Source organism: Prinia subflava, chromosome 8 (genome assembly GCF_021018805.1).
Source record: "Prinia subflava isolate CZ2003 ecotype Zambia chromosome 8, Cam_Psub_1.2, whole genome shotgun sequence".
Classification (NCBI taxonomy): Eukaryota; Metazoa; Chordata; class Aves; order Passeriformes; family Cisticolidae; genus Prinia; species Prinia subflava.
The window spans coordinates 3,168,720-3,192,537 of record NC_086254.1 but is presented as its reverse complement, the minus strand read 5'-3'; the positions used below and the strand labels follow the sequence as shown (position 1 = coordinate 3,192,537).

The 23,818-nt window shown below is 38.6% G+C and overlaps 1 protein-coding gene across 7 annotated transcripts in view; it reads left to right on the top strand.

Moving 5' to 3' along the window:
- GTF2I (general transcription factor IIi) overlaps window positions 1–23,818 on the top strand; it is a 102,549-nt gene that overhangs the window by 34,033 nt on the left and 44,698 nt on the right. For 3 of the 7 annotated variants that reach the window (XM_063402391.1, XM_063402390.1, XM_063402385.1), the window contains exons 4-15: window positions 3,676–3,810; window positions 4,148–4,331; window positions 4,524–4,552; window positions 6,179–6,227; window positions 6,927–6,970; window positions 7,524–7,541; window positions 7,621–7,701; window positions 13,907–13,966; window positions 15,397–15,459; window positions 17,213–17,332; window positions 21,826–21,888; window positions 23,077–23,181. In XM_063402391.1, the coding sequence (XP_063258461.1) occupies window positions 3,676–3,810; window positions 4,148–4,331; window positions 4,524–4,552; window positions 6,179–6,227; window positions 6,927–6,970; window positions 7,524–7,541; window positions 7,621–7,701; window positions 13,907–13,966; window positions 15,397–15,459; window positions 17,213–17,332; window positions 21,826–21,888; window positions 23,077–23,181 (951 nt within the window). Of the gene's footprint in view, window positions 1–3,675; window positions 3,811–4,147; window positions 4,332–4,523; window positions 4,553–6,178; window positions 6,228–6,926; window positions 6,971–7,523; window positions 7,542–7,620; window positions 7,702–13,906; window positions 13,967–15,396; window positions 15,460–16,908; window positions 17,060–17,212; window positions 17,333–21,825; window positions 21,889–23,076; window positions 23,182–23,818 lie in introns of those variants that run through there. The other 4 variants (XM_063402387.1, XM_063402389.1, XM_063402388.1 and 1 more) reach the window with 4 other exon arrangements.

Below are 23,818 nucleotides of genomic sequence, written 5' to 3'. Positions count from 1 at the left end.
TGACAGATGGCGTTGATGCAGACTGCTCCTTCTGGTTTCTCGGGGGCTGGCATGGGCGCAGCCATGTTTGTTGTGATCACATGTGCTGATGACGTCAGCTCCTTTCCGGTGAGGAGAAGGCTGCTACTGCCTCACTCTTGGCACCGCCCTGAACTCTGCCTCCTTGCTGCGTCACTTGCACCCACCCCGCTCTGCCTTCGGCCCCGCCTGCCTCCTCGTCTTTCACCACGCCCCTTGAGTCTGGCGGCCGAGACACTTCCTGGTTACTTCCATTGTCTCTGGACAGTGGTAAAAGGAGTACCTGCCTTCGATCCACGTGGCTGGTCACTGTATCCACTATTTTACGCAGAGAGGGGCAGAGCAGAGCTGCATTCTCGCTTACAGAATGTGTGGAATGCATGGAATTTATACTGAAGCACCTGGCCGCCTTAGATGTTTTCCTTTGTTCTTTTATCTCAGAGAGGGAGATTCTTGAATCATAGGGACTGGGAGTCATTTTTTCCACGGCGAAAATTACGGCTTTGCATTCTGCAGTGAATGTTTGCAAGGTATTTATTGCTTTTTTCCAAATCACACTTAATTCTAGGCAAATCTTTGCTTTTTTCCCTTGCGAAATAACAGAGTCCCATAATAATTCACCTATCTCTTTCCACTCTGTTTCACTAAAAAGAAACGAGGGTTGATTTAACTTCCCTTTTTTCCGAGCTCATAGGGTCAGCTGATTTATATCAGTGTCTTTTATTTTTTCACCCCTTTTCGAGGCAATGCTGGCTAGCAGCTGCAGAGCAGCCTGAAAATCTCGTTCCATCTTTTTAAAGACTTTTGTTCCAAACTGCGAATGTTGCTTACCTTCCTTTCCCACAGCACGGCACTGTAGTCCTTCAGGCGAAATCAGGCAACAAATGCTCTCTGACCCCAGCCTTGTGAATTAAGGAATGTCTGTATGTCCCGTTCAAATCAAATCCAGGCAGACAAACTAACTTCCGAAATGGCAAGGACTTCTCGCATTTAAGCCCACATTAAAGTGAAATAATCCACATTGAAGTGAAATAAAATCAAATAAAATCCGTATTGAAATGTGAAAGTATCTCCATTGAAGGAAAAAATAAAAAACAAAACCGTGTCCCTGTTCGGGCGCCACTATGAAGCTGGGACTGTAAGTGGGATCGGAGACCAAGCAACGTAGGTCAGACCAACATGATCATATCATACGTTCTCGTCTTTATTCACGAGATGGCTGGTTATATACAGTGAGAATAGTTGTGAGATACAGTTATATACAGTTATATACAGTGAGAATAGTAACAGATGCATTTCTATTGGCAGGGAAGCATGAGTAAATATGCAAACATTCACAGTTTAAGGCAGCTACCACGTTTTCACAGTAATTGCCCTATTCTATTGATAGCCATACCTTAACCCAGCTTCTACGGCACCACAAGCTTATCTAGTTCTACGTAGGTTAAACGTTGAGGCCTAGCAGGCCCAGGTCTGAGGCCCAGTTTGGGATAGCTCTATCTTTACTCTATAAGTCATCCTGCTCTTGCTACACTTAAGCATATATTGACTCTTACTGCTAAATGAGGGTTGTTGGGAGTTGTGTAGTTATAATCCTGCAGAATCCAGAAGAGTAGTGAAACTAATTCTGCAGCTTGCTTACAACTGCAGAATGCTATTCTTTTACCACATAACCGTTCCTCCCCCTTTGTGAGCCATTTACCCTGTAAAAACAGCCCCCTCATCCCTCTTCTGCACCAGATCTTGTTGCATATGTCCTAGGCATCCCTTCCCAAATGTAACCTGAACCGTGCTTGGGGCTCCAGTAATTGTGGCAAGGGCTTTGGAAGAGCGTGTGAAGTTGTGGAACCTCCAAGGGTTCGTGTGTAGTAGTGCCAGGAGGAGTGAACGCCTGCTAGGTTTGATCAGTTGTGCAGGGCTGTTACAAATCTTGCTGCGTTTGAAACTTAATCTTGTTTGTGAGTCTTGAGTAAAATCAGCCAACGATTTTTGGAGGGATTAGGGAGGCAGATAGATAATGTGATCTTAAGAAAATGCATAAAAATCATGTAATAAAAAAAATCTCATAATTGTTTGTCTTCTAGTTAAGAAACAAAATTTCTCTATCTTTTGTCTGCTTTTCATTTTCATATAAAGTGGGCAGTGTTGGCACCTTAATTTTGTTTATTATTTTTAGAAAGTGTGAGTGCACTTTCTGAAGCTGCTGGCAGTATAGGCATTTTCAGTGAATCAGTTTCTTACATGGGAAAAATGCCCAGTCAAAAAGCTACATTAGATGTAGCTGTAAATGGAAACTGATGTTTTGTCCCAAGTCTCCACGCAAATCTTAAAAGCTGTCATTGATTGAGCACCTGTGTTACAGGTATATAACAATATCCCAGTTTTGTGTTATTTTTTGTGCTCTGATAGGCCCTGTCATATTGCAGAGAAAGCAAACGTTTCAGGCCTGAAGAGCTGGCAAGCTAAATATCACATGGAGGTGGGTTTCCAGGGCATGAAGCACACGTATGATTTGCAGAGGAAGGATGAGATTCTCTTTGAAAAGACAGGAGGTTTCAAGGTGATAAATGTGGTTTTACTAAAAGGATTGCTGCTTCAGCTCATTTCACAGCCCGTTTGTAATCAGTTGTTCAAACTGATGTTTGTTTTCTTGTGCCAGTGTAGAGTTGTGATGCCAGCAGTCCTGGTGATGCACATCGCAGTGTTTCAGGCTTACTGTGTGCTGGCTCGTGGTGAAGTCATGACACAGCTTCAGCACTGATCATACCCTTGCACAAAGGAACACAGATCTCCCTTGCCTTTCCTTCCAGGTAGGCAAGCATATCTCTGTTGTTTGCCTCTGGTTTTGCTAGATGATTCTCAGTAAATCTTAGCAAGAATTGAATTATAAGAAAGGAAGGCTTCCACCCAAAACCATCGCTTACATTTGCTTTTTAATACTGGAAGTCATCTTACTTCTTCACTCATTTTTGTGAACTTTTGTGAACAGTGACTTTTGCTCAGAGACTAGGACAGGATGTAGGGCTGAAATCTCTGTTTTGCGTGATGATGGCTTGTTTGTAGCTCCTCTTAATCAGCAGTAAGAGGTGTGTACTTAAAATGTCCTTTGAAAGAGGTGTCCTATCATGGCAAAAATCAGATCCCTTCTGTAAAATGTTCTGCGAAGCACGTACAGAATAAATAAACAGGGACATAACAGAACTGCTATGTAAGATGTCATGCACAGCACTAGAGAGCTATGGGACCCTTCACACTGGCATTTCACCTTTTCCTTGGTGACTCTGTTGGTCCTTCTTTTCTTGGCAGTTTAACATTTTATTTTTACTGTATTATCCTCTCATGAGATGAATAGTATTTTCTACCTCTTCATGCCAAAAAACCCTCTTTGGATGTGTCTCTTAATTTGTCATTTGTATTCTTTGGGGAGTGATATTTGCAAAGATTGTAGGGAGGAAGTAATAATTCTGGTGTAAATATAAACTTGCTCATTGCTTATGTACATAGATGCGTGTGTTTGCTTCTAATACAAATAAATTCTTAAAATTTCCTGGCAGGATTCCTTCTTGAGACTCTCTAGTCTAAAGTGGAGGGACTAGGCACTTCTAATAACTTAATGTTTTCTTTTATGTTTGTCTTATTTTTATAAATAACTGCCAGGTGTTACAGAAGAGGACAGGCCTGCAGAACTGCAGAAAACGAAGACTCCACCACCCGTAACCAGACAGAGAGTGGATCCTGATGAGGTGGAGACTCTTAGAAAGTCTGTGGAGGAGTTTTTCTGCTCTTGCTATGGTGAGTGCTTTCTGAAGAGCTGTTGTAGATTTTTAAATTTTTATTCCATTTGGGAGGAAAAAACCTGCATGATCTTAGTCTTCCAATTACACTGCTATTTTTAGAAACTTCTAGTAGCCGTATCTAAACAATATAAATATAGTGGTTCTTCTTGATTTGTTTTGTGGGATGTGATTTGAGTATTAGTGCCAGCAGTATTTGGTTTTCTGAGAAGATTTGCATCCACACTTTGCTTTTACTCCAGTCCTATCCAAAGTTACAAAGTTTTATAAGGGACTCATCCTTTTGCTAACTGTAGCAGTCTCGACATCAAACCAACCTCCTCTTTTTTTTCTAGGTAAAGCTTTAGGAAATTCAACAGTGGGACCTGTGCCATACGAAGAGATAGAGAGGAACCAGTCTGTTGTGATAGTGCAGGGCCTGCCTGAAGGACTCACACTTACACATCCATCAAATTATGATGTTTCCACCCTGAAAAGGATTTTGGAAAACAAATCACAGATCTCATTTAGTATCAACAGGTTATTTGCTCTCTTTCTTGTGCTGATCTGTCCAATTCAGTTTTATACCTAAGTAAAATTAATTGTAATTTTTAATTAAATACATTTGTGGACTGTTTCTCTTAAACAGGAATTCTCTCTGTAATGTATATCGCCAAGTAATCAACAATGTCTTTGCTAAAACTGAGTTTTTCTTCCCATATTTCCACACAGGCCTTATATAGAACTAAAGAAACACATAGGTAAGTTAATGCTTATTGAGCTTAAACAGAAAAAGATTGTAATTTGAGTTTAGACAGTAATATACATAGAACATTTGGTCATGTCAATAAAGTGGTAAATTGTGCAGAAATTTCTAAATTGTGAGATGCCTTATTTACTGAGCTATAACCCTTTCCTTTATGCATTTGCCAGGAGCGACTCATTAGAGATTAAATTAATTCTTTTGCATTCTTTGTCTTGATCAAGTTTGTTCTATTTCATTCTTTGTCCTTATATTGAATTTAAATTTAATATAAATTGTATAGTATCCTAGGGCAAGAAGAAGTGAACTTATGAAGGACTGCTTTCAGTTTTTAGAAGATGCCAAGACTTTCTAGTGCTTGTGTTCCACTACCCAGCTGATTTTGGCATTTTTATTTCATTTTAAAAAGTAATTAAATCTTCTGAAGTGGCTAGGTGTTGTAGTTCCTATGAAAGCCTCTATATGTTAGAAATTCTGAGCTAGAGTGAGTTTTGTAAAACTCCACAGAGATTCACTTCCAGCTTGGGAGAAATCCCTTCTCCTGTTCCTTTTATGGTATCAAGTTGCTTTGCTTTTGCACAAGTGTGAGGATTTGTTTTATGAAAATGATGAAGCAATTTCTGTTGGGAATGTAGTCAAAAAGGAAAAGTTTAATTTCTTCAGCGAAGGAGCCAGAAGTTGATACTTGATTAGTAAAATTAGAGGTGTGTTGCCTATGCTCAGGTTGAGGACTAGAGATGGAATATTACAGAGATTCTAGTAATAACATAGTTCTTTCAAAAATACAAGGTAGGTTTTCAGTGTGCTAAGCGAGTGTGACGGTTTCTGTTTAACCGTGTGGAAACATCAATTAAGTGTAGTGGTTTTGGTTCACCAATCCAAGTTTCCTGGCAAATACAGCAATTACCTGTTCAAAGGCCAGAAGCAAGAGAGCTTTTTCCGGGGTTTGTTAATTTTTACATGTGATTTCACAGAGGCGTGTTCAGGTTTCTCAGATGGTTTAACAGGGTGTCAGTATTCAAAACTAGCCAGCTGATTGGTTCTGTTGGGTCCAGAGGAAGCTGTCTGCAATCCTCCCAGAAAATCACATCTGTAACTGATGGATTTTCTCTTTAACTAAAAACCCAGCTATGTTAAACCATGACATCCTTCAGCCCTCGTCTCCGTGAATACACAGTTAAAAATTATTATCAAAATTACATTCAACATGCAACTTCTTTCTAGAACAGTAAAAACTGCTAAACTAAACAGATGGAAATTTTTACAACAACTTCCACCTCTAGACAATTCATTACAATTGAAATATAAAATTTCCACTATCATTCTACTTAACTTTATGACCTAAATACTTGCTTTGCCCGTTATTTCTCCCAAGTAATCTTTATCTCAAAGCTTTCATCAATTGTCCACATTCTCCACCGAAAGATTCTAAATTATGCAAGCTGTTTGTGTCTAGGTACAGTTTAATGGAATCTTTCATCATCTGTGAATAAGGAAAATATGTACATATGCTTGTAAAATGTGAACAGGCTTTTGCTTTGTGAAATCAGTGCTACAGTGTTTTCAATTTGGGTTTTAAGTAAATGGAGTACAGGAAATTCAAATACTGTCTTTTAACTTGCAGGAGCTGATATAACAGAAGCTTCACATTCAATTGTACCTCCATCTGGAAGGTGAATTTTAAATAATGTAGATTTTTTTTTTAAATCAGCTATCTATTTTCATGTTGTTACTTTGTTTTAATGTTCTTTTTCTGCCCAGCTGACCTTTGAATAAGTTTTGCTTGCATGGCATTATAAAAAGTATGAAGCACAGTATTCTCTTTCTTTTGATCATTATTTGTAAGGAAACTGTTACAAGTTAACCAAACAGCAGAGTTTCTCCTCAGTTTAATTAGCACAATAGGTGTTCTTAATTCACAGTCTGTTAGTCAGGGATAAATTTACCATGATTTATGGTAGAGCAGTGAGGGAGAACAGATGTAGTGTTGCTTCCTTCCCCCTCCTCAATTTGAAAAAAAGTGGGTTTTTTTTTTGAAGTAAATGAAGATACTGTGTCTGTAATACATCAAAAATTTGTTAATGTGAAAACAGGGATCAGTTGTCTGTGCTTCTGCATTTGCCTCTCGTTAAATGCTAAACATGATCTGAATATTCTGTATGCTCAAAAAAATGTAGGAGTAAGAGATTGCTGGCAATTTACTTGTGAAAAACCAGATAAGCCAATGTGCAGGGTTTTTAAGTTTTTTGTTATTGTTAGAAAAAATTGAGAGATTGATTTTACTTAACAAGTTATAAAGCTTGAAGAAGTTCCCAGAAATCTAAGGTTTATTTTTAATAATGTCATTCTGTTTGATTTGTTTATTTTTATAGTTGTCCTCCTGTTAAAGTGAAAACGGAACCAAGCAAGGATTCTGGTACGTTCAAATTTTTGCCTTACTTTGCAGAAAAAAGCCAAATTCTGTTCAGAATACTGAACTTAAGTAAAGATAGAAACCTCAAAAAAAGAGAAAAGTAGCAAAAAGACATCTTTGGTGATGATGGAAGAACTTTTCTTTCCTTGAAACGATCCATTTTTCAGTTGGAGTTTTTATCAAATATTGAACCCTAGCCAAATGCTTCCATTTCAAGAGGGAGGAAAGTTGTGTCTTCTCACAGAAGGGTGAGCAGGAGCTTTTCCAGGACTTTCAGTGCAATGAGTGATAAAATATTTTTTTTTCTTGTGGTAACATGCAAAGATGAAGGAGCCTGTTTTAAAAATATTCTCCAGATCTGAGACCACATGTGCAGGGAAGCCTAGTTTGTAGGCAGGTATTTAATTCTGGATCCTTTCTGGGGCTGACCAAACTGAAACATAAGAAATCAGCAGGTCACTTTGATACCATTGTTTTAGCTCAACAAGTGTGTAATGTTTTCTTTTTTTTTTCTTTTCTTTTTTTTCTTTTTTTTTTTTTTTTTTTTTGTTAATAGAGATCAACGAGGATCTCGGTGGGTGCTTTTATTTGTTTTGTTTTAAGAATCTGCTTATTACTACTTTCTGTAGTTGATTCCTTTATTGCTGCTACAGGAATTTCTTCTAAGAAAACGCCAGCAGTAACAGTGAAGCAGGAAAGAGAGGATCCTAACTCCTATCAAGTTAATACTCCAGGTAAGGATACCAATTTTTTGTTTATCTCATGAAAGGATTGGTTGCCTAAGTGTTGATTTCTCCATGCCTCTCTTTTTACTAATTTTTGGTCATTAAACATGCAATTACTTAGCTCAGTAAGAATACAGCATTTCCATGCTGTTTGTCATGTAAGTTATCATGAAGAACACCATAAGACCTAAAGAACAACTTCAACCCAAACCCATATGTTTGTCTTTGGTCTGAAGAAGTTCCAGGAGTCGTTTGAACTGCTTGATGTATTTTTCTGAAAGCACGTTGTGCAGACTCTATAACTCCAATGACTTTGTTAAACAGGAAATAAATCTTTATATTGATGCTTTCTGAGCACTGCTTGAATTTTTTCTTTAGTTTAAAGTTTCAGTAACTTTTATGCACTGTACATTGTATAATCAGCCATTCTATGATTGGAAGTGTATCAATCTCTTCTCTTGTATGGAATATATGGACACCAGTATGTGTCAAAATTGTAATGAAAGGTTTATTTATGTGGACAAAGTATAACAATATTTATGAAGCCCATGGCTCAGCCTCCGTTTTGTTTGGTCTTCCAGTTGCTTTGCCTTATCTCTGTGTATCCAGTTAACATATTCACCTTGGCTAGGAGAAAAAAGATACTGTTTTTTCTTTATGTTGACATGAGCAGTAATTAAGAAGTTGTGATTATAAATGGCTATATTAAATAACTAAAACCTTAAATTTATAATTTCAACCTATGTGTGTTGGTCGTTAGTTTGAATAATACAAAGAAACATGGGCACACATGCCCATGAAGCTGCCACACATCTCTCAGTGACACTTACATGTTCAACAGTGAGGTGCAAAACAGCACATCCCTTCATTTTGTAATATTATATATTATTGAGATAACATTTTGTGTGTGTTCAGTCATGAAGATTCTTGAGACTATTTTCTAATTTGCTTTAATAACTAACGATGGGTTGTAGAATCAATATTTTCATCCTGGCATATTTCAAGTAACATACGAGCATCATTCAGAGAGGTCTCAACCATGTCATAGCCAAGTGTCACCCTCTGGGTGCAAACTAGAAGGGTGTTAGGGTTATCTGCTCTTCGTATGTGTACATTGCCTAGCCTTGCAGGCTTACAGGCTGGGCAAATTAGTGATTTATAGGCATGATTTAATGTAGTAAAAGTAGATACTGGTGTGAAGGCAACCTAATCATTGTTCCTTGCAACACCAAGTCTTCTCATCCTTTTGCTTTTCATCCCCATTGTGGTGTTCCATTTCATGCATAAAATGATGTCAGAATTTGGCCAGTAGCCCACAGTGTAACTCAATGCCATCTGAAGAGAGTCTGCATTGAAATCGCTTCTTTACAAAATAGTATCCATTGCACTGCAGTGTGTTTGTCTGACCACAAAATCCAAGTTATGCAATGTGATTCCAGAGTGAAATCTAAGCACATTTGAAAAGGGGAGATTTCTGTTGTCTTTCACAGAACTCTTAAATTTAAATCTTCTGATTGATTAAGAGAAATAAATACCTCTGATAAAGTAGTGCTTGATTAATAAATCCCCCTCTCCACCTGCTGTGTAGTTGTCCAAAATGGCATTTAAAACAAAAGGGAACTGAGTATATTGGTAGAAGTGATGGGATGGTGTCAGCTAAAAGAGATGTTTTCTCTTTCATGTCAAGTCATGTTGACCTAACATTCTTTGAGTAGCTACCATTCTGATTCAAGGCAAAGATTGTCCAAACTATACAGAGCTATAAATTCTGGAGGCACATAGGTGTTTGTGTGTGGGTGGTGGTGCTGTACTAGAAGTGAACCTTAGAAAAGCGCAGTTATTCTGAGGGATGTTCCTGAGAAATTACATAGTCTGCCCCAGCATTACCTTTGGAGAGATGTGCTACAAAATAAAGAAAATGGATAAGGTAACAGATTTTGCTAAAAATAACCTATAGCAAAAGCCAGGCTTGTCCATTTCAGAGAAGAAACAGCTAAAGTGTTAGAGAACAGCAATCTGCTTCGGAATTCCTGGAGAAAATGATTCACGGATAAAATTTCATGGTTATATTTTTTCTCTAAATGCTTCCTCTCAAAGATCTGTAATGCTGATCAAAGTACTGTGCCTGGGTGGCACATTAACTCTTCCTGCTTATCAAAGAGGGAAAATTATATCTGTAGGTGGATGTTCTTCTCATCTGGATAGAAGGTTGCACCATTTGAATGTTGCCATGAGGTTATACTGAATTTAAAATCGTTTTAGCAGTACACAGTAAGACAACTGAGAAATAGGGAGTTCAGCCATCTAAAACTTCATGTGGGTGTATTGACAGAGAATAAGGGGTAGTTTTCTGTCAGGGGGCACTAGCACTGTCTTAGGCTACAATGTAAGGTGTAACCAGAAAAATGTATTCTGTTTCCATCTTCATAAGCTGTTGAAACAGGTGGGGCAGTGTTCCTGTCTCTGCTCCATGACTTAGCCCTGGTAACTCTGGGGGCTGTCTGTGCTATTGGGCCATCAAGTCTCACTGCATGACTGATAAAATTACATCATCCCATTGTGAGATACTCCACCCTGGGGAAGGAACAAGCATTCCTAACTGGATATGAGCTGAGATCTGGAACACCATGGATAGCCTTACCTACTGGATTCCCAGAGGGCAAGAGCTACAGAACCACCACTGGACCTTCAGAAGAAGACCAGACCCTTCTGTAGGATCACAGCTTCAACAGAATCACATCTATCACTCCAACAGAACTGCAGCCACCATTGAATCAGACTGCTGCCACACCCTGACCAACAGGGTGTCAAGTTGTATTCTGACTCTGTGTAGTGGTTTCGAGTTCACCTATTTCTGTTTCCCGGCCAGTGCACCATTTTGTTGTGGTTTGAGTGCCCACTAGGATTATTTACTCTTTCTGCTGTGAGATAGGATTAGGAGAAGAGCAAAGCAGGCTCAAAACTTAAAAGAGTATAAAGACAGGTTTATTAACAAAACTACAAGAGAGGAAAAAAATAATAAGAATCAGAATGAAACCTTCAAAACACTTCTCCTCCCGCACAACTTTCCTTTCCCTTCTCACAGACAATGTATAGAGACAAAACTTGGTCAGCTTACCACCTATAAAATAGTCTTTCACGAGTTCATTTAGAGAGAGAAGTCACTTTTGATATGTTATGGTAACTTCCCCACAAGAAAAAAACCAGTTCTCATGTGGCTTTTTAATTCTCACAAAGCAGCTGCCTGGGAATCTTCAGTTGTGAAGTCCCTCCCATATCACGCAGCCTCCCCACAGCTGCATGATTGGCCATGTACTCATGGGGTGCCATTTTAAAGATGAACGGTTCCAAAAGCAAAGATTTTCTTCATCTCTAGGAACAGAGATCTCTTTTCTTTGTAGGGGCAGATCTTTATCGTATCTCTCTGTTTCCCTCTGTTCAAGCTTCTCGTAAGATCACAGCTATTTCAATATTTGTGTAGTCCACTACAAATATCTTTGCTCAGATCTACAATTTGAATTCTCTCATCTCCTCACTGCATATTTTGCACGATTTAAAGGGATATTCTAGTATATCACAGTCCTTTACCATGGCTTACAAAGGATTTTCAGCCTAAAACCAATGCTATATAGAGTCACAGGTCAGGTAGATAGATTAGCAAGAATTGCACGAGAAGGATTTAAGGAACTCAACATGCAATTACAAGCCACCACCAAAATGACTTTAGAAATTGATTGGCCTTAGATATGTTACTCCTGAAAGAACACAGAGTGTGTGGCTATCTAAAAGGACAAATTGACCATTGCTGCATCCACATCCCAAATGTAACTGCAGATGTAGAACATGATATCAGTCAGTTGAAACAGGTAGAGCATGAGGCACAAAAAGAACAAAAGGATTTAGCTACAAACTGGTTAGACAAAATCTTTAAAGGATTAGGATGGAATGTGAGTTCATGGATAAAGTCTATCCTTGAAAGTCTGATAACTTTACTAATTATATTTTTAGCAATTTGGTTAGTTCACAGAATCCTGAAGAGAGAGATACTGAAAAAGGCATCTTGGAACCATAATCAGGGCATTGGCACAGAATCCATATCCAGTGCCTTCGATCCACAACAACATCTGGGACAAAGCCCATGACAACCGAGGATTTGAAGATGAACATCCAGTACAAACTTTGAAGCCAAATGGACTGTATTCAGTGAAAGCATTTACACTTAGTATATTAGAGTGAAATACTTTCAAAGCAGAGAATGATAGTGGAGGGTTAAAAAAAAATAATAATTTCTGTATGGCTAACTACGGGTGGTGGGGGAGCTAGAAGATGCACAGGCTGAAACCTGACGCAGACTGGCCTTGGAACAAATGTCAGCTTACTGCAACTAGCATTGTAATATTGTTTTAACTGATTCAAGTGTGACTCCAGCCTGGGAGATAATTGAGAAGCTTTGTTTTAACCAAATCAAGTATTACTCAGGGTAAAGCATAGGTATGATTTAAGATAGTAACTAAGAAATAGGAGAGCCAGTATCTAGGGGTGGATGTTAGTTAACGTATGTGTAACTTGAAGGTATAAAATCACAAAGCAACTTCGTGTCCTTGGGCACAAGATTTGCGTGTCCCCATTGCCCCTGTGTCCCGAGCACACAAATAAAGAACCATATATGATTGCCTCTGTGTGGTTATGTTTCCTATGCTAACACTCCCACTCACACCTAACAGTTGCAGATTATTGGTATGAACATTCTTTCTGATGAGGCCTGCAGGACCACCAGTGTCTCTGGCTCTGCCTTGCTCCTTTTCCTCCCTGTTTTTTTCCCATTTTTGGACTATGGTCTCGGCTGTACCAACACCAGTCTTTGTGGAGCTGTATCTTGAACAAAATCAGGGAGCTCCTCTGAAGTAAACAAAGAAATATAAAAAAAAGAATTAAAAAAAAAGGAGGAAACACCTTCCCCCAGCAAAGAAAAGTAGCTGGAGCAGATCTAAGCAGCACTTGCTGACAGAAATGTGTGTCAAGCAAAGAACCTTGCATAGGTTCCTCACTTGAAATGCTGTTCATTTTAGATTTCTTTGAAAATCTGAATAATCAAATTAGGCAGAAGTGTTCAATAATCAAATTAGTTCAAGTGTTCAAGAGTTAGCATTATTGTAACCACCTAATTATCATTATTTTAATGCTTAAGTATTCATTTATTTGATACTGTATATGTACTTTTAGTTGACTGAAATACTTAGGAAATCTGATTGTGACAATAATCTTTTCTGTATTTTCTTTCTTACCGTGCAGATGAAATAGAATTTAGAATGTTTTATTGCCTTATTAATTAACAGTAGCTTTTCTGTTGTGGAACTGTTAATACTCTTGCTGATACACTTACGAACATCTCTCTAAACAACTAGAATTTCTGGTCAGCTATACGAGTTTCTGCAGATTGCTTTTGCAGATGAACAGAGAAATTATCAGATTTGCACAGAGCAATTCGTTCAGGTTGGTCAGTTCCAGTTGCTCCTGTTTGTCACACATGGGCAAGTTTTCCATACCTGTGCTATTTCTGTGGTGCGGGGTGGCCTCTTGCTCAGAGTGTTGTTGTTTGAGCTGTAAGCAGCTCACCCTTCCAGCATAGCTGCAGGAGAGCCAGAGCAGTAAGAGTGTTAATTTAATTAGTGTTTTAGGAGTGTTAATTTAATCTGTTAAGTGTAGTTCCTGTGCTGCTTTCTGCACCAGTTGTAGTGTTCAAAAGAACCGTTGTAATGAAAGTTACTTTAATCCCTGTAAATATATGTATTTAACATGGGTAGGAATTTTGAAGTCAAGAAATGCTCCACAGAAATATAAACTTCAATGAAAGTTGAAAAAAAATGTAGGTGATTAAAATGACATTGAAGAAAGGCAGAAGCATCAACATTTCTTTTTTAAAAATTAGTTTATTAGTTGAAAGCGTGCTGTTCAAAATGACTCTCTTGACTGTTCAGTAGTCCAAGAAATGCAAAAGTTGTCACTAACCCTATTTTTATTCTGTTGAACCAAGTAAGTAAGGGTTTATCAATATTTAATATTTAACACAGTCTTTTCAAAGTTCAACATTACAGAAAGTATGAAGTGAGCACATAATATATGAAATGAAAAGTTACTTGGTAAATTCCTCTATGCGCTGGAAATACGTGTTTGTTGTAACACATCCTTAAAAATTTTTCTCTCTGTTCTCAAGCAGGCCCTTCCAAAACATCAGAAACAAATGTCAAAATTGATCCTGGAAAAAGTTGCAGAGGTAGAGCTTTTACTTGTATTTTTCCTCATCTTTTTTCAAGATTAAATGTGTGAGTTTGCTTTTCACAGCTTTGCTACTTGATTTGCCATAAAACTGAGGCTATTGGAACTTAAACATGAAAAGAAATGAAAATTACAGTTGCTTTAATTTCCAGCTGTCCAAGTAGAAAGACTAATAGACAGGAACTTCATTTTTTCCTCTTGATCACTCTAAAACACTAGTTATTTGTAGTAATTGATATATATTTCGCAGGAAATTCAGTCTGTTTCATAATGGCTTATAAAGTTTAACAAAATTCTGCTTTATAAATTGTGAGTGCAACTTAAATATTTCTTTCAGTTCAGTGTGAAGTGAATGAGTACATAAAGAAAAACAAAAAAAAAATCTGTGTTAGGGGAAGCAGTTCCTTACCAAAAATCAAGCAATTTTTTTCAAGTGGTTACAGTTTACATTAAAAATACTAGGTTTCCCATTTGCAAAGACTAGAAAGTATTAAGTTGCATTTAACACCATGAATTTTGTTGTAAGGTCAGAATGTTCCTGCTACCATGTGAAAACAGCATTCTGAGCGTTGTTCATGTAGACAAAAAAATTCTGAAATTTCTCCTGTGAAAATTCTTACTTTAAATAGTAACGATTAAAAAGTCTTAAAATTTTCTTACATATTTTTACTCTGGTAACATTTTACTTTATATGTGTAATGGAAACCATCAGCCTGGTAAAATACTCAATCACAGAGAGATCTGAAAGGAGAGACTTTCCAAAATGCACAGGCACAGCTTTACTCTGCCAGAATCACTGAAATCTGTTCCTTCATACACTGCTATTAATTTTGATATAGTTTCTGATACAGTAAGTTTCCCATTCTTTAATTGTACTCCAATTAAAATATAAATTGCTCTTTCTCACACTTGAGTGTTGATCAGCTAATCCTGCTTGTCTTGTTGCTGCACTCCGCCCCAACCAAAGCATTGTGATCATGAATTTCCCTCTCATGTTTCCCTGTTGGCCTTGCAGCCTGTTCTGGAAATCATCACAGCACAGCAACCATGAGCCTGTAGAGATGGTAAAAAAATACATAATCTGTGGGGACACGCAGCCTTTGGTTATATTTTCAGTAATCCTGAGGAACAGAGGGGAAACTCGTTATGGTTGTCTTAACCCTACAAAGACAAGGCTGAGGAGTTTCCTTCTCTCACAGCACCAACTCTGCACTGCTGCACGTGCAGTTTAGCGAGTGCAGTGCTCACCTCCTTGCCTTAGTGTGGCATTGCTGAAAGGCCCCTGGTAACAGATCTTTGGTGCTATTTTTGTTGCATGCTGTGAGTGCAAGCGGCTTCTTTGTCAATGTTTGTTCAAATGCAAAAGCACAGAGTGGTTGAAAATCTTGTGTGTGTCCATCATTCAGCAGTTCTGTTTTTCGTTTTCAGATTCCTCCCAGCCTGACAATTCTGAAACAAGTGACGATTCTGAGGCTGAGTTCAGTAACGGAGGTCAGTTCTCCAGGTCACTGATTCCAGTTGGTTGTTCATTTTTATATCCAAAATGTGTTTTCCAAAGCCTTCATTTCTTGGTACTGAATGAAGAGAATTTTGTGCCAGTGTTCACTGTTGTGTGGATTGTGCACAGCCTGGTAAATGAATGTGTTGGAGAAGTATTAGAAAACCACAATATACTGCAGCATCTTGGACTTAGTGGGCTGGTTTTGAAATGATGCATGACAAGCAGTTTGTATCTTGTGTATTTTTCAAGTGTTGGTAATGAAAAATATTCATTGAATGGACAAGATGTTGCATTGATTCATTCTGGAGAACACATTGCTTTACAAACACACTGTAGTTCTGTGTAACATTTGTAGTTAACACTTGCTTGTGGGCAGAATGGTCCCAGAAGAGAAAGGCTGTTGTGTTGCAGGTGGTGTAAGTGAAGCCTCCAGGTGTCTGTCTAATACTGATAGTGATGAGATAGAAACCTTTGCACTGAGCACCTCCCTTTGTCATCTGAATGGCTCTAAAGGTGCTAACAGGGGTCTCTGCTGTTCTCATGCCAGGATCTTGTTAGGATGTCAGCTGTATTTCTTGTATTTGTGACTTAGTGTCCTGTAACTTCTTTCAAAGACTGCTGAGATTGGCTTTTGCAGTGCTTGCTTGTGGAATTAGATTAAGACCATCTAGTCAGCAATTTAGAAAGTAGTCAGGGCAAAGTGGTACTTCAGGCATTTGGGACCAAGTGGACACTTCTGACATTACCTTTGCTGTTTTATAATGTAGCAAAGAATAACTCCCACATTACCTCACTATAAAAGTTTACATGAGAAGAGTCATTAAGTTCTGCATATATGTAAAGGCCTTTACACTTTTACTAGGTAAAAGTGCTCTGAAAAGGTTTTCTCTGGCAGAGTACAAAAGAACTGTATAGGTACAAGATATCTCACTACGTGCTATTATTCTTGCTAAGTGAACCATAACTTGGTGACGTGGGTCGGTGTTTTTCTGTAGGAGAAATTAGTTTCCTTTGTCTGCTCTAATCATTTGTTTTGTCTGAGGTTGGACATACTCATAATGGAGCAGTCTTAAACATGTCATTACTGTAATTAATATAGGGATGGATTGGGAATTGAGTGGCCAAGTAGCAGCTCTCTGAGAACTGGCTCTGTTTGCTGCTCCCCTGTGTGTCCACTTGTGTGAGTTTGAGGGGGAGTTGTCCTGTTTGATGAATTTCATTGGCTCCCGTTAGTTTTACACTGGTTTGAAAGTGGGTTGAGAACATTTGAGCTCTTCCTGACTAAACTTAGGTAGTGAGTTTTGAGATCTACTATTGGAATGAATTTGCTTCCAGTTAGATAAAGAAGGTAGTCGCTATCTGCCCAATTTATTTTGTGCTTCCTTCTGCTGTTGCATGGTCATTTTATCATGGTTTTTTTATCATTTTATCATCATCCAGTGTCCAGTCATGTTTCAGAGACAATGTTGTTTCACTTAGGGAGTATAGAGGCAGCTTTGTGTTTTGCTGCCTTGTGCCTTGCACAGGCCCTTTTGAGGGAACAACTTGTTCCTTCACAGGTAGGAACAGGAGCTTTCTATAGTTACTCAGGTAAGTGATGTGTTGCAAAATTTGGTGTCCTGATAAGCACAGTTCCTTAATTCTGTTAGAGTCTTGAAAGTCAAAGCAGTTGCATTGCTGCACATGAGTTTCCTGGGCAAAAAAACAGTGATTTTTTTTTTTTGTTGTTGTTGTTTTTTAAAGATGATGGTGAAGATGATGATTATGATGGATTCATGCCCCCTGAGAGTAGACTGGAGAGCACTGAGTCTGCCAGTGAAGCTGCCAATACTGGGAGAAGAAATGCAGAACAGTCCAGTTTTGGTAAGATGAAAATTAAATTTTATTTTATTTCCCTGCTTTGTTTAATGAAAAGGTTTTGGGTAATTTTGTGCTGCCAAAAAAATCAATATGATTGCAAAAATAATTGTAACATCAACTGATCTTTTAGAACCTTTTTGACAGAATTAAAGAAGTTCAACAATAAAAAATAGACAGCAGTATTGGAATTTCATTTGAGAGCCATCTGCTCTTTGGAGATGTATTCCTGTAGTATAATCATCATCATAGGCTACCTCTGTTGTTTTCTGTTATTTGACGTGACGATGTAAATAGATGCACAGAAGTTGGAATATTTTGGCTGTGTTCTTTTGTGATCCCTTATCTTGGGTTCTGCACTGAAATGCATCCATACACTTGAGTTTTACTCTCATTAGAGGTGCTTCACTTGGAATATTTTGTGGTCCTGTACCTCTTCTTCATTCTGTGGTTTGTTTTGGTTTACAGACACATTATTCTGGCTGCTTTTATAATGTTCTGTGTAGTCAGAAATATGTTTTTTACTTTATGTTTTTGAAGGCAGCCAGAGTTCATATTGCAGTGAAGGAACAGATGTGGAGATACAGGTAGAGGATTTGAGATGTTGTTATGAATGTCAAAAAAAAATCCAATCCAAACAGAATTGATACAGCAGCAAATAGGTTTAATTGCATTAATCAAGTAAAAGGATACATTCAAATAAAATTTATTCCATTCTTTATAAAAGTAATTTAGCAGTGAATGGGTCCGGGACAATAAAACATAAGCAAAAAGCTGGCCAGGGTACCGTGCAGGATTTAAGATCCTGCTGCTCGTACGATCAAAGCTTATCTCATCTATACTTTTATACCTTGGCCAACGCTCCATCTCCTCCCATTTTCAACTGTCTCCTCCCAGTTTCGATTCTTGGAATCTGCGTCACCTTCATTGTGCATGCTCCAGTTGTTGTTTGGGAGTCTTCAGACTCTTTTGGGTGGTCTTTTGATGAAGGCTTCACTCTTCTTCCTCGTGTCCTTTTTTTAACCCCGCAAGTTACACGTGTGCCAAGCTAGTTCTATATAACTAAACATAAGTTCCAATAGATAAGGCAATAAATCCTAAAAATATCTGGATTTGTCTCAATTTTCCTGGACTCATCCCAGAACTCGTGTAGTTTCAAGGACAAGCTTCTACTCCCTAAGACCTTGAATTCCCCTTTTGGCCTGGCTACATCCTGCTACTTAGTTTCTCATTATATTTTGCCAAAGAAGCCCAGGGGGAGGGGAGGGGGCTGCTTGTAACACTATACTTTTATTACTGGAGTTAGTTTCACTAACTCTGCTGATATTGTTTATGTATAAAGTTACAATTTAGCATGAACCATATCCATTTAGCACAATGTGAAATGTTTTTTGTGAGAATGAATTGTATGAAGCAGAGTGACACAGAGTCCCCAGTGCAAAGGAGAGTCCTTTATTACAAAAACCAGGCCTTTTAAAGCAGTTAGCCCATTATCTGTTACATGCCATTTAAGTTTACAGATATAATTCAACCAACCACCATAAACCACGATGTGAGCACGTTATGGTTAAATGTTTTTCTACCTCCAATTCAGCTGAGTCGCTTTCCCATAGTCCTTTTCTGCTTACCTGAAGTACAGGCCTGAGCCAGGATTTTAAAAGGGTAAGGAGGCCCTTCCATAAGGTTTTACCTAAATACAACAATAAATTAATACCATTAGACATTTTTTCAAATAAATATTTGGAAAGATGTCACCTAATATAAATTGTGAATCCTCTCCCACTGTTCACTTTTCATATTTCCACCAGGTTGGCTTTTGTGATTTTTGTTTTGTTTTCCTTTTCATCTCCCAAATCACACCAGTCTGGGGCTTGCTCTAAGCAACTTGTGATGGGAGTGTTCCTTCTTTGAGGTCATGAAAGGCATTTGTAAGGTGCTGGTCCCCCAAAGTTCAGTGGTTTGATGGGATGTGAAAAGTACCTCCTTGTGTGGGTGGCTTTGCTCTGAGCACGTGGCTGTGCAGCCTGAGCCGTGTGCTTTTGCAGGCAGGTTTTGCAAGCAGCAATGTCCTCCCAGCAAATCCCATCAGTTTTGCATTGAAGGTCGCTGTCACCATAGTTAAGGACACACATACATGAGATTCAGCAGCATTTCTGTTGCTAAAGGAGAATGAAGTTCATTGCAGATGCTGGCTGCAGTATTAACTCACTTGAGAAGAGAAATCTGGGTAGTTTTGTTTTTCCCAGTGTAATGCCATGTGCTTTGTACCTGACTGTGAAGAGGGAGTGTGAGGAAGGGGATGTGTGATAGGAAATGACTGAGACTCTGACTCTGCCTTGGTGTGGTCTGGTGTTTTATGGCTGCAGATGCTGAGTGTGGCCGTTTGAGTCAGATGAAGGTTTTGTAGCACACCTTTATCTCAGAGCTGTTGTTCTTCCCAAGTTTCTGTAAGAGAGGTGTGGAAAGTTGCACCTGCTTTTGCTGAATAGCAGAAGTCTGTTGTGCATGAAGGCAGGTATTTATGAGAAGGTGTAGAGGCAGTGGCTAAAAATTGCAGTTAACAGTCTAACTGAAATTGCTTTTGTCGTTTCAAAAGGCACAGAGAGTAGGCAGCCTTGTCTGGATTCTGTAAAATGAAGTTACTTTTTGCCCATCCTCACAAAAGGGACTGAGACAGAAGAATCAGTGACAGTGTTCTGATTTTATAGATTTTTGGGTGTAATCCATGCATTAGTAAAGAAATATATAGAAGAGGCATTTAAAGCTCTTCCAGACGTTTGTCTGAAAGCTACAGCCAGTGATGCAGATTTGCAGAGGTGATTGTTTCCTGGAAAGAAAACCATCAGAGTTTGTTTATTTTGGTGTATGTCACTGGGGTTTTTCTGTGTTTTTCCCCTCCAGTTACCTTGGCAAGGTGGTGAGAAGGGAAGTGGCAAAAGCACAGCGTGTGCCTGGAATCCTCCAGGTTAGCTGCAGCTGATGAGGGTATCTGAGGTGGTCTCAATGAGATTGGAGGAGAGGGCAGCAGTGTGTGATTGTAATTCAGCAATCAGAAAGTTGAGGTTGTGTGTGTCAGAAGAAATTGTTTTAAAGGGAACAAAATGATGTTGGAGAAACTGGAGCCAGTGCTGGTGCATGACAACAGGTAGAACTGTGAAGAAGCCTTCTTACCTAGGAGCTGTGTTTTCACCCAAGATCAGAAAGGACCGAGTGATAATAATGTGTTGTTAAAAACCCCTTACTTCCATGTTTAACACCACTGGTTTAATGTGTCTTAAGAAGAAATGTCCCATCTGGGAGTTTCCTTCCAGAACTTTGTTGCCTCCTCTTTTGAGTTTTTTGCATTAACCCCTTAACAGTGTGTGTTTTTCAGGGATTTGATGCTGGACTAGATGGATCATCTTCCAGTTTTGCTGCTATTCCTAAATTTCAAAAAATGCTGTGTTTTTTTAATTTTTTTTGGAGATCCTTTTTAATCCTATTAAAAAGTTTCTAAATGATCCGTTGATGTGACAGGCATTTTTATGACCATACTTCATGTTTAGTAAAACAAATCCCATTTTTTCCTTCTGTAGTGCTTTGCATTTGCCAGTTATGTACACAGCACCTGGAATTAGACCAAAACATGATACTGTTTTCCATGAAGTGCATGATGTATTTGACATAATTCAAATATGCTCCAGTTAAGGTGTCCCAGTAGCTACAGCTGAATTTCTGCTCTGCACCACACACATCATGTGAAGGGAAAGCTTTGAAACAAAGATTCCTTTAGACTTACTCATAAAGTGGTACCATGCTGAAACTTACAGAGAACTGAAAGGAGATACTGTTCAAAATAAATACACAAGCTTAGCTTTACTCTGCCATAATAATGGAAATATTTTTCTTCATGCATTGCTACTTAATTTTGATACAGTTTCTGAAACAATTAGGTTCCCTTTCTTTACCTGTAGTGCAGTTAAATTGCTGTTTCTCAGAACCAAATGTTGGTCGGCTAATCCTGCTTGTCTTATTGGGCTCTCACTGAACCAAAGCATTGTGATCATGAATTTCCCTCCCATGTTTCCTTATTGGCCTTGCAGCCTGTTATGGAAATCATCACAGCACAGCAACCATGAGCCTGTAGAGATGGTAAAAAAATACATAATCTGTGGGGACACGCAGCCTTTGGTTATATTTTCAGTAATCCTGAGGAACAGAGGGGAAACTCGTTATGATTGTCTTAACCCTACAAAGCCAAGGCTGTGGAGTTTCCTTCTCTCACAGCACCAACTCTGCACTGCTGCACGTGCAGTTTAGTGAGTGCAGTGCTCACCTCCTTGCCTTAGTGTGGCATTGCTCAAAGGCTCCTGGTAACAGATCTTTGGTGCTATTTTTGTTGCATGCTGTGAGTTCAAGCGGCTTCTTTGTCAATGTTGGTTTAAGTGCAAAAGCACAGAGTGTTTGGTTGCAAATCTTGTGTGTGTCCATCATTCAGCAGTTCTGTTTTTCATTTTCAGATTCCTCCCAGCATATCATGTCAGTAACAACTGAGAACCCTGAGGTTGAGGTCACCATTGAAGGTCAGTTCTCCAGGTCATTGATTCCAGCTGGTTGTTCATTTTTATATCCAAAATTTGTTTTCCAAAGCCTTCATTTCTTGGCACAGAATGAAGAGAATTGTGTGTCGGTGTTCACTGTTGTGTGGATTGTGCACTGCTTGGTAAACAAACCTGGTGGAGAAGTATTAGAAACCACAATATACTGCAGCATCATGGACTTAGTGGGCTGGTTTTGAAATGATGCCAGACAGAAATTTGTGTCTTTTGCTGACGTTGAGAGGTCAGGGCATCTTCATTGAAGACTAGAAGCTGGGTAATTGTGAAAGAAGTCCTTTATTGCATCGTTAAATCAGCCCCCTGAAGGCAAAGTTATTAGAGTCCTTAGGAGTACGCTGCAGCCATGTAAAATGAAGTGTCTAAGTCCCAAGCAGAGGTGATAGCCCCTGATCAGCAGCAGTAAAGGCAACAGCACCAACAGTATGTGTTCCCCTAAGCTAAAGCATTCTAACCTTCTTAATGCATATTCTTCTTTTTTTAGCCAATAAGAATTAAACACAAACAGTTTGCAAAAGTGTTGGACCTATCCTAAGCTAAAATTGTTGTGCGTTAATTTTCGTAAATTCTTACACAAATTCTATGCATATACCTCTATTTGCCCTATCCTGGAATTTCTAGCAAGGTTACATTATTTTGTTACGGTTAGAATTTTACTAACTTTGCAAAAAACAATATCACTGAACCATGAACTAGGAACATTTGTGAACATTTGAGCTCTTCCTGACAGAACTTAGGTAGTGTCTTTTGAGATCTGCTATTGGAATGATACACCTTCCACTTAAATAAAAAAGCTAATCTCTATCTGGCCGATTCATTTTGTGCTTCCTTTTGCTGTTGCATGGTCATTTTATGATCATGCAATGTCCGGTAGACAATGTTGTTTTCCTTAGGAAGTATAGAGGCAGCTTTGTGTTTTGCTGTCTTGTGCTTTGCACAGGCCCTTTTGAGGGAACAACTTGCTCCTTCACAGGTAGGAACAGGAGCTTTCTAAAGCTACTCAGGTAAGTGATGTGTTGCAGAATTTGGTGTCCTGATAAGCACAATTCCTTAATTTCTATTAAGAGTATTGAAATTCAAAGCAGTTGCAGTGCTGCACATGAGTTTCCTGGGCAAAAAAAGAGTGATTTTTTTTGTTGTTGATGTTTCTTAAAGAGGATGACGATGACTACCCACCCTCTGACAAGAGACGGAGCGGCACCAAGTCAGCCAATGAAGCTGCCAATGCTGGGAGCAGAAAAGCAGAAGAGTCCCATTCTGGTAAGATGAAAATTAAGTATGATTTTTTCCCCTGCTTTTTTTTATGAGAAGTAAATTTGGGTAATTTTGTGCTTCAAACAAATCAGTGTTGTCTCAAAAATAACTGTCACTTCAACTGATTATTTATATCCTTTTTGAGAGAATTCAAGAAGCTTAACAATAAAAAGTACACAGCAGTTTTAGAATTTCCTTTAAGAGCCATGGGGTCAGTGTAGATGTATTACTGCAGTATAATTATTATCATGGGCTGTCTCTGTTGTTTTTGTTATGTGATGTAATGAATTACATAGATGTACAGGAAGTTGGGATCTTTTAAGGCTGTGTTCTTTCATGATCCTTATATTGGTTTTTCTACAGAAACACATCCATGCACTTCAGTTTATCCTGGTTAATGATGCTTTTCCTGGGGTATTTTGTGATCCTTTACCTCTCCTTTATTCTGTGGTTTGTTTTGGTTTATGGACGCATTAGGCTGTCAGCTTTTATAAGGTTCTGTGCCTTAAGTCTGGAATATGTTTTTTACTTTATATTTTTATAGTGTAATGGTTTAGGTTTGAAAATCAGGCAGAAACACCAATGATGTAATTCTTTATGTTTGTTACTTTTGGTTTCCCTGCTAATGCAGCATTTTGTAGTG